Source organism: Penaeus vannamei, chromosome 40, assembly GCF_042767895.1.
Source record: "Penaeus vannamei isolate JL-2024 chromosome 40, ASM4276789v1, whole genome shotgun sequence".
In the NCBI taxonomy this organism is placed as follows: Eukaryota; Metazoa; Arthropoda; class Malacostraca; order Decapoda; family Penaeidae; genus Penaeus; species Penaeus vannamei.
The window spans coordinates 5,980,535-6,000,534 of NC_091588.1; the positions used below are offsets into that span (position 1 = coordinate 5,980,535).

The 20,000-nt window shown below is 37.5% G+C and overlaps 2 protein-coding genes across 6 annotated transcripts in view; one reads left to right on the forward strand and one right to left on the reverse strand.

Annotated features, from left to right (window-relative positions):
• The window catches only part of LOC113816539 (CTD small phosphatase-like protein 2-A), a 62,783-nt gene that overhangs the window by 29,555 nt on the left and 13,228 nt on the right, over nucleotides 1-20,000 (reverse strand). The window contains exon 1 of one of the 2 annotated variants that reach the window (XM_070117533.1): nucleotides 4,293-4,440. The exons of the other annotated variant lie outside the window; for it this stretch is intronic. Coding sequence (XP_069973634.1) covers nucleotides 4,293-4,351 — 59 coding nt within the window. The 5' untranslated portion in view covers nucleotides 4,352-4,440. Of the gene's footprint in view, nucleotides 1-4,292; nucleotides 4,441-20,000 lie in introns of those variants that run through there. 2 annotated transcript variants of the gene reach the window in all.
• LOC113827212 (synaptic vesicle glycoprotein 2C) overlaps nucleotides 18,930-20,000 on the forward strand; it is a 43,214-nt gene continuing 42,143 nt past the window's right edge. For all 4 annotated transcript variants that reach the window (XM_070117530.1, XM_070117528.1, XM_070117529.1 and 1 more), the window contains exon 1: nucleotides 18,930-19,819. Coding sequence is in view for 1 of the 4 variants with exons in the window: in XM_070117528.1 (XP_069973629.1) it covers nucleotides 19,813-19,819 (7 nt within the window). In the remaining 3 variants the exon portion in view is untranslated. The remainder of the gene's footprint in view (nucleotides 19,820-20,000) is intronic.

Below are 20,000 nucleotides of genomic sequence, written 5' to 3' on the forward strand. Positions count from 1 at the left end.
ACTAACACCCCATGGGGTCTCCAAGTTACATTCTCTCACTTGTTAGCTTATGTAATTACGTAGATACGTTACAAAACTTATCTGTCGCAGGTCATGGACTGGTGTAGTGGTCAAAGCATTCCAGGTTGGTTAGGTTATCTAGGCCATGTAGTTCTGGCTCAGGCTATCTAAAGTGCACAGGGACAAACTTCTTGTTTAATCTGGCCGTAACAAGGAAAATCTAAATGCCATACTGTTCTACACGTTGTCCTAATAAGTAAGATAAAAATTTGCATCTTATAAGGTTGAAGTCTATCTAAACTTTTTTTTTTCTTTTTTATCTACCAACTACATCACCTAATGCCCGCAGGGACTTGGAGAGGGAAAATCTATAAATCTCTCATCATCATCAAGGGGGCTGACACTGACAGGGGCGCATAGCCGCATCCGCCCTTCGCTTCCACGTACGAGGATCCCTCATGGCTAGACGCCAGGCAGGGACTCGACCCATCTCTAGTTCTTCACGGCAGGTTTGGTCGATCTGCCCAAGGCACAACTTCCTAGGTCGTCCCACAGGCCTCCTCCACCCAGGGTTGTCTCGAACAGAGACGACCTGATGGGCAGGATCATCCTGAGGAAAGTAAGCCAGGTGGCCGTATAGCCTGAGTTGGCAATCACGGATTGTGCAGATAACAGGTCCCGCCAACAGTACCCTATGATCCAGCACAAGGACCTTTTACAAAAGGCTTCAAGACGAGCCTCCAAGGCACAGGACAATGTCCAGGTTTCGCTACCGTATAGCAAAACTGGCATTATCAGGGCCTTAAAAACCTGTAGCTTGGTCCTTCTGCACAGGTACTGACATCTCCAAATACCCTTGTCGAGAGAGTTCATGACCCATGCTGCCAGGCCAATCCATCTGCTGACTTCATGGTCTGACAGCCCAGAGTTATGAACTACACTACCAAGGTATGGAAAGCTCTCTGTGACTTCAATGTCCTCACCGCAAGCACGTACCGACTGAACAGGTTCTCCTAACAAGTCCCCAAATTCCTGGACCTTGGTCTTGGTCCAGGAGACCTCTAGACCCAAGGGCTTCGCTTCATTGCTAAATGCATCGAGAGCCGCCACTAGGGTTTCCAAAGACTCAGATAGAATGGCAACGTCATCAGTAAAGTCAAGGTCTGTAACCTTGATATTGCCCAGTGTTGATCCACAATTACTTTGACCAGTAGCTCTGCCCAGTATCCAGTCCATGCTGGTGTTGAAAAGAGTTGGCGCAAGGACACAGCCTTGCCTCACTCCTGAACTAATAGAAAAGAAGCTCGACAGGCCCCTACCACACTTTACAGTTCTTTCAGTACCAGTATACAGGCTTGCTATTAGTCCAATAATCCTTGTTGGAATTCCTCTCAGTCTCAGGATCTCCCAAAGTGACTCTGTTTAAATCTAAACAGTAACAAGTCCCATATAAACACTAGTATGTATAGCGAGTGGGTTCTATCGAAAGCTAGAACTTGCTATTAGATCTACATAATCAGCAAAAAAAAATCATAATCTATGCAAGGCCCTTCATTTAAGAACCCAGAAAGATATAAAATTTCCACAATTTTCATCAATACTATATATTATGCTTTAAAATAAATTACTTGCTTAATCTTAGCTATTTTTGTTGTCAGTCACCTTTCCATCTTAAGCTTTCCTATTTCCTTTCCTATTATACATTATCTCTAACCTCCACTGACAATTTCTCCAAGACATAGTAATTCAAATCTGATGTTACAGGAATCAACTTCCCAGATAAATATTTCACACTGTTTTATGGGTAAACATTACTGAAATAACAGTGCTCCAATTCCTTAAATAATGACCACGGCCACAAATCCTCATTATTCCAACCTTAAGAACCAATAAACCTTCATTACATATATTCTGAATTGGCCTGCTTAATTATTCACTAATAACTTGCCAACAAACTCCATCTTGCCAGAATATACACCTTGGTTTGCTGAACTCTGTCGATGTGCCAAAGGCATATCCGCCACTGCCATCACTTCAGTCACTACAGGTGTATCAAGAAGTTTTAACTCAAGATTTGAAGTTATGCATCACAGATCAGAGTAAGTTAGTCATAAGTATTTGTTTTTTTATCATTATTGTAAAAAACATGCCATATAAATGCAAGGTGGAAAAAAAAACAGTGTTTCCTGCTTTGAAACACTGTGGGTTTCTTGGAAATATTACTATTTTCCGCAATGGCCAACAATAAAGCACAATGTTCCAGTGGGAGTAGGGAGTAGTTCCGAAAGATATCTAACTGTGGGAATCCACTGCCACCATGTCAAAATGAACCCTTTACTTGCCATGCCAAGAGGAACCTGTGACCACTGCTGGTCTATTTTCAGTTCTAAACAGAGACCAGCTTTGAGGGAGCAACTTCCCCACAGCCTCTTCATGTCAACAAACCACCTACTCATAGCTATATGGACCGAGCATGTGTTTAATTTGCTGTTTAATTTGGCTCTGATTTCCAGAATTTTTGCACTCATAATACACTCTTACTATGTATAATCAAGGAGTAATGAAAATCTCCAGTTCTCTTAGCTTTTCACATGGTATTTTATCTAAGAAAGAACCACAATGCTACCTATATAACCGCCACATACACAAAGTTTCTGGCACAAACACTGGTATTACACAGGTTCTTCCAAGACATTGCTTCACTATTCCACTTATGGCACTGTGGATCCATAATAAAAAGAAAAAAAAAGAAAAAAGTAGTAATAATAAAGTCATCAATAACAACAAAAACAATAATGATGACAAAAAAGTAAGAATTACATACTAGTTTTCCTGTACAGCACATATTTCATAACATTTCAAAACAGTCAAAAAATTCAAATAACTCTCAAAGGTCATGCAGAATTAACAACCTATGCACATAATAGAGAATCATTTCTTCATTTATCTATTTTTAATACATGAAAAAAAAATTAATCTACAAGCTTTAATTGGAGAGATATCAAACTCTCCTTTATATTTCAAACTCTTTAACTGCCAAATTTAGTAATGAAACCAGATAATCCTGCCAATATAAAATTCAAAATACTTCATGGTATCCGTCACAATCTATCAATGTCTGAAAATCTTATACAATATAACCACAGGAATTTCAAGAAAATAATAAAATGCTGAAAATATTCATAAATGAATAAATTATCAAAACTTATATACATAAATGGACTGTTGATTGTCTCGAACAAAAATTTAATATTCCAAGATATTCTGATGAAGGAAATTGTTTTGGAAAAAAAAATCTACAGAAAAACAGTAACTAATTGTTCTACGGACTTATGTAACTCATTTATAGTATTGGAAATATCGTATTTTGAGCAATAAAAAAATTTTAGGTTATAAAATATGCAAACCTATGATAAAGACTTTGTACACTTATATCAGGTAAGAGACAGAAACAAAAATAAATTGCCCTTGAAAATGTGTTACATTTTGTGCACATTGCAACTGATTTCTGGCATTGATACTTGATTTCTTCAAATGCGCTCTGGATATACTTTGTTAACTATACATTTCTTCGCTGGTTAATTTTTCCAATCTTATAAATATAATAAATTAGTAAATTCACATTCCAATGCAACATGCGAAAGGAATAATCCGATTCTTCATTTAGACTGTACTTAACTTGCCATAATCGGAAATGCATATTCGAACCAATTAAATGTTTCCATAATTTTTCTTAATAATGCAAAAACCCATTAATTAATCAAAAGGCAATTCTCTGGGCTGATTAAGACAACACAACACCCCAAAAACATTGTAAAAACCGAAAGAGAAAAAAGACAATCATCAAGAGAGGCAAATCGAGGAATGTCAAGAAACCCGACAAAGGAATAAAGGAAATTAGAAAAATAATTTAAAATAAACTAGGTAGGAATACACAGCAACTGAAATAATATACAACCGAAACAGATTATCAAGAAAAGACAACGGAAATAAATCAGTAGGAATGGAAAAATAAGAGAAACGGGGAAGATTTACAGCGAAAGGGAAGAGCGAAAAGGGGAGAAATAAGTCTGCCTCTTGTATGTCCTCCGCCATAAACGCTTCTCCATCGCCATCACACGGACCTCTTCCCCCGCGCACTTTAAACTCCCCTTTCTCCCCCCTCCCGCCATTACGCCTTGTGACAACTACTCCAGCGCCTCCGCCAGTCAGCTCGTGATCTCCGAAGAGTAGTCGTGTCGGCCTATTCACCTGTCAAAAGGGTTTAAAGGCGGAGAAACGGAAGGGCTTACCAGGTATTTGAATCTCCTTCGACACTCCACGCGCAGGTGAGCCTCCCGGATGACAACATCACGCGAGAGACTATAGTATTGGATCCATTATTTAAGAATTCTAAAAGTCTTATATAAATCTTGTTAGTTATCGTAATGAATACTTGAATAGTGGTTAATCTATTGGAGTGGTTTGATTTACAGTTTGTTTAGATGTTGATTAATTATCCGAATTTCTTCGTTGGCCACAGTGTTTCGTTTGAGTTTCGAGAAGAACATAAACAAACCCTAGGAAGTGTTGGGCGGCGTCTGCTTTTGTTTTTATTTTGTTCCTCATTTTTAGTTTTGTATTTATTCTTGGCTTTGTTTTGTCGTTGTTTTGCTGGACGGCATCCACTTCTCTGTTGCTTTTGTTTTCGTCTGATCCTTGTTTTTGTTGTGCTGGGCGGCGTCTGCTTTTGAGCGATGGCTGTTTCGAATTTCTTCCTTAATTTCTACCATAGCTATGTCGTTATTATGCAATGTAACGATGGAACGAAATCAGATCTCTTTAAAACCATACATTACAAACTCATTTTCCCGCAACGACCACCTCCATCATCAAAAAATATACTTACCCCGAAACATGAGTCACCATGAATATTTCACTATACATTACGGGAAAGTCGGCGAAAAGTTACGGAAAACCGTCATTATACAACACGTGAGCCAAAATCAGCGATTCACCAAGTGTTGCGCAAGTCGAAGGTCTTGAAGTCCTTCCTGTGGGACTGATATGTGGCCTTGGGGAGAGTGAATGCCATACCTTCCTTTATTTTCAATCTTTTGCCGTTAATTCATAGGGTATGCCTTTCGTGCTTTCGTCTGCACCAACCAGGGACGATGACTCACTTATGCCCTTCGTCTTATCGGAGGAAGTGCGATTTTAGCGCACTCTTAACAGTTTGGAGATAAGGCCCAGGTCGAGAGCGAGTGCGTCATATGGTAATCTATTTTGCAATTTGTCGGCTTCTAAAATAAAAACACGTCGATATTAATAGCCTGCGTGGCAACCTGTCACATAATTCGTCTGATAGCCAGTTTATATAATTTATTCCGATGCTATTAACGATTTACCTCGCGTTGGATATCCAAATAAGGCTTGAAAGTACATTCTGACTGTGGCCTTGAATCGTATAAGGAAATACTAAAGAGCTTCCTGGCGAATACGTATGTGTAGTATGAACAGGCAATATTACAAGTATTGTACTAGCGCGAATGTTGATAATGGAACATCTGTGCCCGATTGTCTATATGTGTACAACAAAAAGACTTTCAATACCTGGGGAAATTGTACTTGTTCGATTTGTTGCTATGGAGCCTTTATTTGTTAATGATTGATTGTTTAAAGGTATATATATATACATATATATATACATATATATATATTATATATATATTATATATATATATTATATATTTATAGATATATTATATATAATATATATATATTATATATATATTATATATATTATATATATATCTCATATATATATATTATATATATATATTATATATGTGTATATATATTATATATATATATTATATATATGTATATATCATATATATATATGTATATATTATATATATATCATACATATATATATATTATATATATATAATATACATATATATTATATATATATTATATATATATTATATATATGTATCTATATTATATATATATATTATATATTTATTATATATATGTATATATATATATTATAGATATATATATATTATATATATGTATATATATTATATATATATATTATATATATGTATATATATTATATATATGTATATATTATATATATATTATATATATGTATATATTATATATACAATATATATATTATATATAAAATATATATTATATATAATATATATATATATATATATATATATATATATATAACTTAAGCACACATACACACAGATATATATGTATTTGTGTATGTATGTACGTAAGGGACGTTCCAGAATTAAGTGAAATAAAGTAATTGGTCTCGGCGTTCGAGATCACGTGGTGTAATCCGTTACACTGCAAATCAACGTCTCACAACTTATCTCTCACTTGCGTTCTCACGATTTCTGTAGTCTGTTATTCTGAACACTATAACGAAAATGTTCATCCATCTATGTCAAGTTTTAGATTTTGTAAAATGAGCGGATTTGGGGGAAGGGTGATTAGAACCGTTACAACGCTACATTTCCCGCTAAAAAATATTTAAATATCCTGTGGTATATTCGCTTTCATATTTTACTGCTGATATTAATTTTATATCGAATTACTAATTCTTATAATGATAAATATTATTCATTTTTTATAGCTATATCTTCACCGGCGTCTTGTATTCCCGTAGTGACCTTGCAATGATTCATCAGTGATCCAACCTCGACAGCAACATCTCTGCAGCAGCAACATCATTTCCACGTCCCGACCCCTGCCTTCACCATTTACTTATATTTTACTAGCATTTATCTACTGCGATTTCGGCCCCCATGCCAATTTGATGCACTTTTATGTCTATCTCATAATTCCGTAATTGATGTGTATTTGTTTTCCCTAAGCAGGTTCAAATGAGCTTTGGTTTCTGTATAATTTGTATGTTACCACATTTCTCGAGGAATTACGTAATGTTTTGACGTAAAATGAGAGTGTTTTGTGTGTGTGTTCTCTGGATAGTAGTCTGTACATGTATTTCTACATATAGCGGTTAATTAAGGCAAGTAACACGAGACTAAGCAAGTTTAGGAGGAATTCTTCGAAGCCAAGCTAGTTTTCGTTTTATAAAATTTGTTATTTTAATTATTTTCCTCTTTATAAGTGTAGGTAAGTTGTTGTGTTTACATGTTTTACGTAATATGCTTATACCGTAAGTATAAATGATTTACATGAGTGCATCTGTGTCTATATCTGTGTAATTTATTTACATACGTATATATACGTGTATACATGCACATACATACAAACAATATGGCTTTTCATCACTTCCTTCTCGCGAACAGCTCACCAAAATCCACGTAAGTACATGGTATACAAGTTACTTATATAAGACCTGCTGCTCACGACTGTACGCTCGTGTAAGGTTGGGCAGGAAAAGGCGTGGAAAATCTTGCAGCTGCGTCCTTGTTTCGCTGAACAATGAATACGTTAGAGCACATGCCTTTTCAGACGGTTATGGAGGCCAAAAGCTACTTTTCAGAGGTCAGCGTTTTATTTATTATTGTTATTAATAGTTTTTATCATTTATCTTATTAATATTGTCATTATTGTTGTTGTTATTACCATCATTATTATTATTACTTCTATTATAGACGTTATTATCATCATCGTTATTATTGATAATGTTGTTATTACCATTATCAAACTTTTTATCATCATCATCGTTATTATTGATATTGTTGTTATTATCAATATTATTAACATCATCATTGTTATTATTGATGTTGTTATTATCATTATCAATATTATCATCATCATCATTATCATCACTGCAACTACTATTTTAGAAGCAATCGGATTGATAAAAAAATGGCGGAAAGAGGATAACCATCAACAACCTTACTTAGCCTAAAATCTGACTGCCACCGACCGACAGACAGACAGACCAAGAATATAAGAGACTCTCCTCGCAGGCTGAGCAGCAGACCACGAGCCACTCTGTAAAGTCCGCAGAAATACTGAGAACTCTTTGTCCATTGTGCTTCATAGAACACAGTTACATTTACAGCTGGGAGGATGAAGATCTAAATATAATGTTTCCGGTTTGATGTTTAAGGGGTGTACTGTATGTGCATACATACGCTCGCGATACACGCATGTCTGAGGCTATGTGTAAGTATATTTGTATTTGTGTACAGGAAAAGTTTAAAAGTAAATACACCTTTATGTGTACATACACTCGCATTCTCATACACAAGGTTTATAGACCTTGCTCATACATAAGCACCACCGTATATATATATATGTATATATATAAATATATATATATAGAGAGAGAGATAGATATATACATATATATTTGTGTATATGCATATATATGTATATATTTATATATATATGTTATATATAGGTAGATAGATATATGTATGTATGTGCATTTATGTTTGTATATGTACACATACATATATTGGCAAACAGAAACATAAATATCAATATATATATGTGATATATATAAATTACATATATGTGTTTGTGAGTATTTATGTAATATTCGAGGACTGCCTTTTATAAGAAGAGAACATTAGTAATGAAATTCTCAGCTGAGTATATACCTTACATAAGTGTCAGACTCGATCCTGCCAGTCACTGTCCCTTTGCTTCGGGACTCCAGGGCGTGAGGCAGGATCACCAAAATAAAAACCATCAAACAAATTTACATATATATATATATGTATATATATAATTTTTTTTCTTTCTTTTTTTTCTTTTTCTTTTCTTTTCTTTTCTACAATCAATACGTAATTTTCGGAAAACATCTTGGCAACATGAGGAGCAATTCACTCGTTGGGTTCTCAAACACAGCGGCCTACATCTGGGTAAGTGTGTTTACTATGCTCACCCATACCCTGTCACTCCTCTTTAACACCTCTAGGGAACAGGGCGTAGCTGCTTCAAAAATACATTGTAATATTGGTTGTATTGCGCGTTTCCTTTGTATAGGAAAATGAGTGTTGCTTTAAGTACCAGTTTGTGCGGAAACAAGGCCGTAAATAGGAGACGAGATGTGACTGTAAGTGAAAATAATTTAATAGTGAAGTTCGTTTTCTTTTCCAGGAAAAAGACATTGTAAATATACCTTGTTTTGGCCAAATCCGATGGATTCCGCTACCGTCATCCACGACATACGTTGAATACTTCCTTCTGTGACACTGTTGGACTTTATGAAAATCACATATATCTTCGCCTTTTATTAATCCCTTTTCATCAGATATCGGTAATGGGATAGGGGCTAACTCGTAACAAGTATTTCTTTAACTCTTGAGGTAGGTTTATAGTGTAAAGTATTTTCTGAAATTGAGCACTGTAGTACTAACCTGAATGCGGTCATTTGTTTCTTAAACGATCTTGTTGTTTTGCTCAATTAATACACATTTTCTCTTAGTTTTGAGAGATTCATTCACTATATTCTTTAGCTTCGTAGTTTATTGGTTCAGGTAATCCCATATTACAGAATACAGAAACACGGTCTTGCGTTCTGACAATAGGGCTGTGATGATGGAGCCATGCAATAAACTTGATAAATCCTCTTCATCCTTTTCAATCTCTCGGTCCTTCATTGAAAGGTTGCAAGGTGCAGTAAGTCAGAACTATTAAATTCTACAACACTTTGGCGCCCATGGTAAGCCAAAGACCCATGGATTCTGAAAGCTTTCGATGGAGTCTTTCGACCGGTTTGTTAACCTGACGCCTGACCCAATACATATTCACTATATACGGACATGCATATACACAGAAACAAATGGTTGTCTATCTCTCTGATGGATATACATTTATCTTACCATCTGTCCGATAGACATGCATATCTTGACTGATAGATATGTATTTATTTCTGTGTATATGCTTGTCCGCAAAGTGAATATTTTTTGGGTCAGGCCTCGCACAATTTCAACAAACCGGCTATTTTGCCTCCAAAAATCAGCATATTTTCCAATTAAACCTATTATATTAATCTACCCATACAGCACGCCAATACTTATCAACACACACACACATGAAGAATATGGCATGAAAATACAGCGAAATATATGTTACACAGTACTATAAGAGTAAACACCGCTAGAATGCACGAATGGGCGGGACTAGTATCAAGAGGTGGAAGCCAAATGTGTTTATCTTAGACTAGGTATGTGAAAGTCACGGGCGAATGATACTGGAAGTCTATCCCTTATGCTAGTTGTAAAGTACAGAAAAAAAAATATAATTATGCTTACCTATATATAGAGTGTATATACATAAACATATGTGTATATACATATTTGCGTGTTTATATATATATATATACATACATACATACATATATATATATATATATATATATATATATATATATATATACATACACACACACAAACACATATATAAACAAAACAACATGTATACACACACTTGCGTATATACATGTATTTATATATACATAAACATACACGTATATATATACATAAACACTCATACATAGGAACAATGATAATAAAAATAGCAGTAAGAGCAGTAAAGATAAAAACAACAATCATGATTACATAAATGTAAAAAATATAAAAAAGTAAATAATTTTTACATTCATATGCTGCAGCTTACATAATCAACAAGTGAATTACACAGAAACAACAGCATAGTCATGTTAATTAAAATTATGGTGATAGAAATGAGGCGAGAATAATTCAATCCTGGATATTTTACACAGATGAAAAATATTACAGATGCTTCTACATTTCAGCATATATATATATATATATATATATATATATATATATATATATATATATATATATATACACATACATACATACACACACACACACACACATATATATATATATATATATATATATATATATATATATATACTGTATATATTGTATATATATTTACATATATGAGTATATATATACATTATTCATTCATGAATCGCCAATAATTCTTTTCAGTTTTAGTAATTGTTTTATTTCGTGTCCGACTATTTACCTGAAAACTTATAGAAAATATAAAATCTGTTCAGTTGTTAACCTAAAGCATTAAAGGCCTGATGAGTATATGAGAATTTTCTTAATCTCATAAATAATAAACCCATCGTAAAATGTTACCATATATTAAGGTAAGAATGTTGAAAAAATAGGTTTCGAGTTCATCCATGACAGTGTGAGGAGACAGTTTCGAATCTTGGTAATGAATCTTTTTCGCTTTGGATTGTGTTTCGGATCAAGAGTCGAAACTTGCGGTTCACCCATTGGCACCGCTGAGCACGGGGTTGCAGCGTGCTTCGGAAATAAGATTCGAAACTGGTGATTCTTAAGTTGGCAAACACCAGGGAAAGGTGCAGCGTGCTTCGGAAATAAGATTCGAAAATTGTGATTCTTAAGTTGGCAAACACCAGGGAAAGGTGCAGCGTGCTTCGGAAATGAGATTCGAAACTGGTGATTCTTAAGTTGGCAAACACCAGGGAAAGGCTAGATCAGTAGCAACTCCAGGAGGTGTCATTGCGTCTGTTTTGATGATTGTTCAATGAAAATATAACCATTAAAACCATGATCTTCCATCCTTTTTGAAAATTGGAGAGACCAAAATGATCGACCATATTCACAAAGCATCCCTAACTCTTGTGACGTCATCAAAATAAACTCCATGTACTTTTTTTTCTCCAAAAATAGAATCTGACGCCATGACACCTCGAGTTGCTACTGACCTAGCCTTTCCCGCATAACACCATTCGAATCGTGCATCCAAAACGCATGTCCCGTACTCGCGTTTGGTACGTGTTTCAGATACGAAAATGGAAAAGGCCGGTTTGCAAGTTGGTAACACTGGTCGGTGTTGCCAAGGGTTGAACCGCCAATTTCGAATCATTTTTTTTTTCTTCAAGTTTCAAATACACTGGCCATAGTGAAGGATGAATTATGTATACCTCTATATAAGACAAATTTTAACCTTTTTATTATTTGATTTTAAAAAATAGCGATTTATTTACTAATAGGAATAAGTATGAGAAAGAATTAATTATGGTCAAATTCCATATCTTTATCATCGGAAAATAGGCATAAAAATTTTAAAGTAAAGAAGAAAAAATGTGTCATTTAGTCGATCGTGGTATAGCAAATATGAAATTATAATCTAAAACACCACAACGACACAGGAAAAATAGCGAAACCTAATATCAATTAAATAATATTTCACAATGATCCTAAAGCAAGCCATATCAGTTCACCCATTTACTTAGATCATCCAATCTCGCAATGAATAAATAAATAGAATAAATACTAACGAAAACACAATATGCGACGAACCAATATTGAAAACAAACAAGACAACACCAGATTTCAAGCAGAGAGGCCGGACTACCACACTGTGCTGCGCCTTGTGTGTTTTGAAGGCGTCGGTTCGGTTAAAAGTACCGAGCCAGCTGGTACCGGGAAATAGTTTTGGTTGTTTCACCGAAGCAAGTGATACTGAAATTGCAAGATTGGGATTGCACATTTTGTAGTTTTATCAAGGCGATTGAGATTTGAAAAGGTGTGCAAGAACGCGCGTGCATTCAAACATAAGGGCTTACACAAATACGTGCGAGGGCGCGCGCGCGCATATACACACGCAAACACTCACACACGAATTAAATCATATTCATATATATATATATATATATATATATATATATATATATATATATATATATATATATATATGTCTATATATAAATATATATATACATATATATATATATATATATATATATATATATATATATATATATATATATGTGTGTGTGTGTGTGTGTGTGTGTGTGTGTGTGTGTGTGTGTGTACGTAGACACACACTCACACACACACACACACACACACACACACATATATATATATATATATATATATAAATATAAATATGTATATGTATATATATGTATATATATACATACACACACACACACACGCATATATATATATATATATATATATATATATATATATATATATATATATATATATATATATATATATAGTTGTACATGCAGAAAATCCATTCTAAATCTCGCTGCTCGATGTGAGACGGCAAAATCCCGTTGGAATTCAGGCTGCATACAATGATGAGTTTTCAAATGCGCTGAACGTAAATCGAATAATTGTTTTATCTTTATTTCTGGTTCCTCAGTTATTAACATTTCTGAATATCCTTATACCTGTTCGTTGTATTGTCGTGTTCTTTATCTACCTCTTAATGTGTTGTATCAATTGCCTATCGTTCTCTTCGTATCTGCGAAAATAATGGACGCATTTCAATTCAAACTTTAAATGCAGAAATAAGTTTTGTGAATATTTGATCCAAGGGTGTCAAAAAAAAACACCCTCTCATCACGTTTTAACTTATTGTGACAATGATTCTTAATTTGCCATTTTTTCCCGCATTCGATTAACCAAGCGCGTTCGAATACGTTGCTGCCGGGTGTTTGTGGGCCTCAACTCGTGAAATTTCCGTTCTGAAATAACTCCGGGCGTTTGTTAGACATATGCTGACGACGACGAAGGCACAAGAATGCTGCTAATTAAATCATAAATATGCAGTACTTCGGGTTGGATGCAGCGGTGAGGCATGAATGTCACGGATAGTCCTCCGCATTGATCGCCGGCGCTGTGACATCCCTACCCCTCGTGGAATTACTACCCCCTCGTGGCACTCCGACCCCCTCGTGACTCTGCGACCCCTGACACGTTCCACTGGCACACAGGAACCTATGCTGGAACTTTACCTGTGCTAAAATACGCACATGCTCAGATCCACATTAATAAAGGCAGACATTCGGAAGATGAATAGAACAAAAGGAAAAAAAACAACAACAACAAACCGCGCTAACGACATTCATACTTCAATGTACACGTAAACATACACCGTCATACACGCACAGGTACCTATATTCCCGCCCATATGACCATCAGAAAAAAAAACAAAGGAATTTCTTCATGTTTACGACGACTTTGGGGGGACAAGCAAGCACTCGAGAACGGAAAGCAAAAGCAGGTTAGATGAACGAGAGACCCGATACGAGTGATCAAAATCGATCCCGAGTGACCAAACGGAGACTTCGCTTTTCGAACGTCTCTTGTCTTCATGGGGGGTGGGGGGAGGGCAGAGGGAGGAGGAAAGGGGAGACAGGGTAGGGGGAGGAGGGAAGGGGAGAGAGGATAGGGGGAGGGGCAGAGGGAGAGAGGGAAGGGGAGAGAGGGTAGGGGGAGGAGGGAAGGGGTGGAAGGAGGAGGGCTGGGAGAGGAGGGAAGGGGCTCGAGGAGGAGGGAGCGGGGTGGGGGAGGAGGAAGGGTTAAGGGGATGGAGAGGAGGGAGGGGGAAGGGGCTAGGGGGAGGAGGGAAGGGGAAGGGTTAAGGGGACGGAGAGGAGGGAGGGGGGAGGATGGAAGGGGGCTGAGAGAGGAGGGAAGGGGGGCTGGGGGAGGAGGAAGGGTTAAGGGGAAGGAGAGGGGAGGTTGGGGGATAGCGGAAGGGTTAAAGGGAGGGAGAGAGGTGGAGGAGGGGGAAGGAGGAAGAGGATGGGGAGAGGGGAAAGGAGGAGGAGGAGGAGGTTGGGGGATAGCGGAAGGGTTAAGGGCAGGAAAGGGGTGAAGGAGGAGGGGAAGGAGGAAGAGAATGAAGAGAGGGGAAAGGAGGAGGAGGAGGACGGGGATTGGGGAAGGGAGAGGGGAAAGAGGGAAGGTAGGAGAAAGAAAGGGGAGGAAGGGGACAGGGGATAGGGGGAAGAGAGAGAGAGAGAGAGAGAGAGAGAGAGAGAGAGAGAGAGAGAGAGGGGGGGGAGAGAGAGAGAGAGAGAGAGAGAGAGAGAGAGAAGAAGAGGCAAAGGGAAAGGAGGTGAAAGGAGTGGGGGGGGTCGGAAGAAGGGGAAAATGAGGAAGAGAGGAGAGAGGGAAAGGGAAAGGAGGTGAAAGAACAGGGGGAGAGAAAAGAATGGGGAAGGAGGAAGAAAAGGAGAAGAAATAAAGAGGGAAAGGAGAGAAAAGGAAGGGAAGAAATGGGGGAAGGGAGATATCTTATAAAGTAGAAGAGGAAGCAAATGGAGGTGAAAAGAGAAAGGTGGAGAGGGAAAAGGGAGAGAGGAAGATTGTTGGAGAGGGAAGGCGAGGAAGAGGATGATGGAGGAAAGGGGAAGGGGGGAGGGGGGGGGTTGAATTTCAAATGGTTAAAAAGTCAACGCCAGATTTCTGTTACGAATTTTCGTAAATGTTAATAATACCAATAATATCAGTAATTACAATAATAATACCTAAAATTCCTAATCTTATTAATAGGAATTACTATTAATGTCAGAATAAAAATAATCATATTTTTTTCTATCCTGATACTAATTATCATAATTAATATCACTGCTTTTCAAAATCTAATTGCCATCCCTATTACAGATTTAATTACCCACCATCAAATTCACATAATCTTAATGTTCCATCTTGAAAATGCCCACAAAGTTTTTTTTTTCAGGATTATACCCATTGCTGCGCTATACACAAGGATGCCAAATCCTTTCTTTTCCTGAAAACTGAAGCTGGAATGACTGCGACATGGGTTTCTGAAGCCTGTGGACAAAACACACACACACATACGCATACACACACACACACACACACACACACACATACGCACACACACACACACACACACACACACACGCACACACGCACACACACATACGCACACACGCACACACACACACACACACGCATACACACAGACACATGCACTCATACACGCACAAACACACACACACGAATGCAAGCACACACACGAATGCACACACACACACACACACAAACACATATATCTATATGCGTGTGTATGCAAGTATATATGTATATGCCCACACATTTACATGGCTCTTCAAATTAGACAAAATCACATTGAAACACCAGGGGCCTATTTTGGCGAAAATGATATTATGAATATGAACAAACCATGAATGAATTCTAAAAACATCAATCAGAGTCTATAAACAATTGAAAAGTAGTCAAAACTTTAGAAATAATACAATAATACTATGCACCAACATGAAATCAATTATTACATGATTAAAGCATAAATATAAGAAATAACAATTTAGACCAAATACCAGATAAAAACCAAAGGCCAATTAAAATTATCAAATAATGTTGAATATAATGGTAACAATAATATCAACAATAATAATAATAATAGTACTAATGATAGGGGTAATAATAATAATAATATTAGTGGTAGGGGTAATAATAATAATAGTAATAGCAAAAAGAATGATAGAAAAAATAACAACAATAATGATAGAAAAAATAACAACAATAATGATAATGATAATAAAACACAAAGACAGAAACATTGAATTTACTATTTGTAACAGAGAAAAAAACAGCAAATTAAGAAAATCGGTACCCATTCCTAAAAAAAGTAAGAAAGAAAGAAAAAAAAGCGCCATCAAACCCAGAAATAAATCAAAAACAAACAAACACTAAGAACTTATTCATGGCAGTTCTAAAACAAAACGAAGCGCATAAAACGAACCTGGAATAAAACAAAACAAAACCTATTATGAACACAGAACCTCATTCCTCAAACAGAGAAAGTGGTCAACCCGACCTAGAGACCCCGAGTCTAAAAAAAAAGAAACACGAGAAGTCTTCCAACCTGAAGCGAGAGAAGCAGACAACAGGAACTTAGAGACACCGGTCATAAAACAAAAGAGGAATGCTATTACGAACTATGCTATTAAGTTCGAAAACAAGAAAATCGAATAACATGTACCTAGAACTCTTGTTATGAAGCAAAAGAGGTATATAACCTAATCCCAGCGACCCTAGTCTAAAAAAAAACAAACAAATAAACAAGCTAAAGAGAAAAAAAAATCTAACCTAGAGACTCCAGGCCTAAAAAAAAAAAAAAAAAAAAAAACAATCTAGAGACCCCAGTTCTAAAATGAAATACGCACACATGAACCTACAACCTCGTTCTAAAACACATGAACCTAGAGATCTCAATTATAAAACAAAAGAGGCACGCATTGAGAACTTAAACATGCCATTTCTTAAAAAAAAACGCAACATAAACCTTGAACCCCTGTAAAAAAAAAAAAAAAACACACACACAACCCCAGCCTAGAGACCCCAGTACCAAACTCTTATTACTGAGAATATGTGAATAGATAAATAATGACGCAACCTTAGATTAGATTAGATTGGAAGCCCTATTTTAAAACGAAAGATACATATAATCCAATCCAAGTGATCCCATTATCTAAACAAAGAAACAAACAAAAATGCAAAAAGAAAAAAAACATAGCCTAGAGACACCAGGTCCAAAAAAAGAAGAAAAAAAGAAAACTCCAACCTGCAAACCCCAATTTTAAAAACAAAAGAAACACATAACCCAAATCCAAGCGACTCTAGACCAATAAAACAAACAAACAAACAAACAACAAAAGCACAAACCTAACCTAGAGACCCCGGACCTAAAAAAAACCGGAAGGGAAAAGCACATCCCTAACCTAGAGACCCCAAGCCTAAAAAAAAAAAAAAATAAAAATAAAAAAAAAAAATAAAGGTAAAGCACGACTCTAACCTCTATTGCCCTGAAACAAAAGAAGCACGCAACCTAGGCGTGGGCGTACTACCTCCGCCCACAGCGTCCGAGTTTGCAAATAAACGTGGAGCAGAAGCCATACTTTCCCACCTTCACAAAGCACGTTCTTTACGCAACGGGGCGGCTAACCTTTCTCTACAGGAGGCACATACGTCGTATTTTTTGCTCTTATAAGCCTTATTATCATTAGTTATCACCACTTAATGCAGTGCAAAATTAATTTCAAAACAACCTTATTATGAAGATTATTCATTTTGTCACTTCCGGTCTTCCAATCTCATCACATCTCGGAATATTTATTTTATATTAATAATTTGTATTTCTTGGACCTGACCCTCAGCGGTGTATGTCATCTGGGTTTATTTGACGAGGTTGTAATATGCTATTAACACCCTTATGGCTAACACTAGTAGTACCAGTTCGGTCGATATCTGTAATGACGATTTTTTCTTAGTCTTTCACTCTTTTCTTTTTTCTTTGTCCTTGCCTTGTCATTTTTTCTTTGTTTCCTCTCCCACGTCCCTTGTTCTAATTCAGGGATCGGCAACCTTTTAGACACTGTGTGCCAGTTTATAATTAATGCCTTCTTATTCGTAACCTTTCGTGTCAATTTTATTTCGGCACTGTATACATAGCTGTATTTTCCTGCACATGCATAACACAAATGTAATATTTTTGTAGCATTTAGTATTCTTTGTAACAAAAAATACATGTTTTATAATTTTAGATTCATACTTACCATATTAATATCTGGACAGACTGACCTTCAGACAACCCTCAGAGTGAACCGTTGTAAGCCTGTGCATTTATGAAGACATCTGGCTTACATTGGTACGTAGATCGAAATCCTGATAGCAATGCTACGGCTACTTTACTTAATTTATCAGACAGTGATGTCCGGGAACTTAATATGTTGGCTGCATGATCATTCGCAGGAGATTCCAATATTTCTCGATTTTAAGATCTATCTGACCATGATAATGAGACTCTCTCCTATTATTTTGCTGTTTAACTTTTTTCTTTGCTTCTCTGAATCACATTCTTCCCCTCTCTCTTTCTCTGTTTTCTCTATTTTTGTCTTTCTTTCTTTATTTTTCTCTTTCTTTCTTTTTTCCATCTCTCTTTGTTTTTGTCTGTTTGTCCTCTCTCTCTCTCTCTCTCTCTCTCTGTTCCCCCCCTCTCTCTCTCTGTTCCCCCCCTCCCTCTTTCTATTCCCCCCCCTCTCTCTCTGTTCCCCCCTCCCTCTCTCTGTTCCCCCCTCTCTCTCTCTGTTCCCCCCCTCTCTCTCTGTTCCCCCCCCCCTCTCTCTCTCTCTTACTCTTTCCCTAACCATTCTGTCGTTGACAAGATATTGGCAACATCAAACGCAGCGAATGTCTACGAGTCATTGCCCTTATAGCGACCGCACACATGTTCGTTATAGCAGGAGCATAACGTGCTTGTCATTCCAGGCTATGCGGCTTAGGGATACGAGGCTGGTATGACTCTTCGGTGTAATTAACGTCTTCAACGCCATAAAAGTGTTCTGGCCGACACGTGTTCCGTAGCTAAATGACGAGGAGAGGAAGACACGAGAAACAAAAATTAAAAAAAAAGAACGATGTCTAGGAGGCCTTCAGGAGGTCATGCGACGGGAAGGCTCCATGACCCGACCTGTCATAAACAACAACATTTCGGGTCCAGGAAGCTGCCCCTGGACTGCGCGTGCAAACTTCTGGCAACTGCAAACAGTGCCGCTTGCTCGAGCCGGAAGTAAGAGCCAAACTGTTGCTCGGGCGGTGGGCCTCACACGCCACAGCCGCCATTCCCCTTTCCTTCCCTGGCAGGAACACCCTCCCTCTGGCTCCGAGACCCGAGAATTAGGCAAAGCAGCTCCCTGGCACCGGCAGCTACAGCGGAAACAGCAAGAAGCCCGCCGTTGCCTGCCATCTAGGAGGTTCTTCGGCGTGCGCGCGCAGGCCCGTCACCCTCCCCCCTTCCCCCCGCTCTCCCGCCCTCCCACCCAGTCTGGCCGCGCGCGAGGCTGCTCGTCTCCTTCAAGCCAGCGACCAAAGTTTCCCGCACAGCCGTCTTGGAGTCGTCTCGCGTGCCCTCCTCCCGGCCCTTGTGTCTGCTGTCTGTCTGTCTCTGTGTGTCCATCAAGCCAGTCGAAATAAGCCCCAGGTGACGCCAGGCTCCAGTACTATGGAAGGTAAGCCAAAGGTTTACCATGTGTGGCAGAGGCGAGGGGAATAAATCGATGAGGGGAGGGCGAGGGCTGGACGAGCTTCAGCTGCTGTGTTCCAGCGAGGGTTGTGGGGCCGTCCTCCATCTGCCCGATTGGTGTGTATGTCTGTGTATGTGTGTCGCTGGTCCCTCGAAGCAGAGTGGTG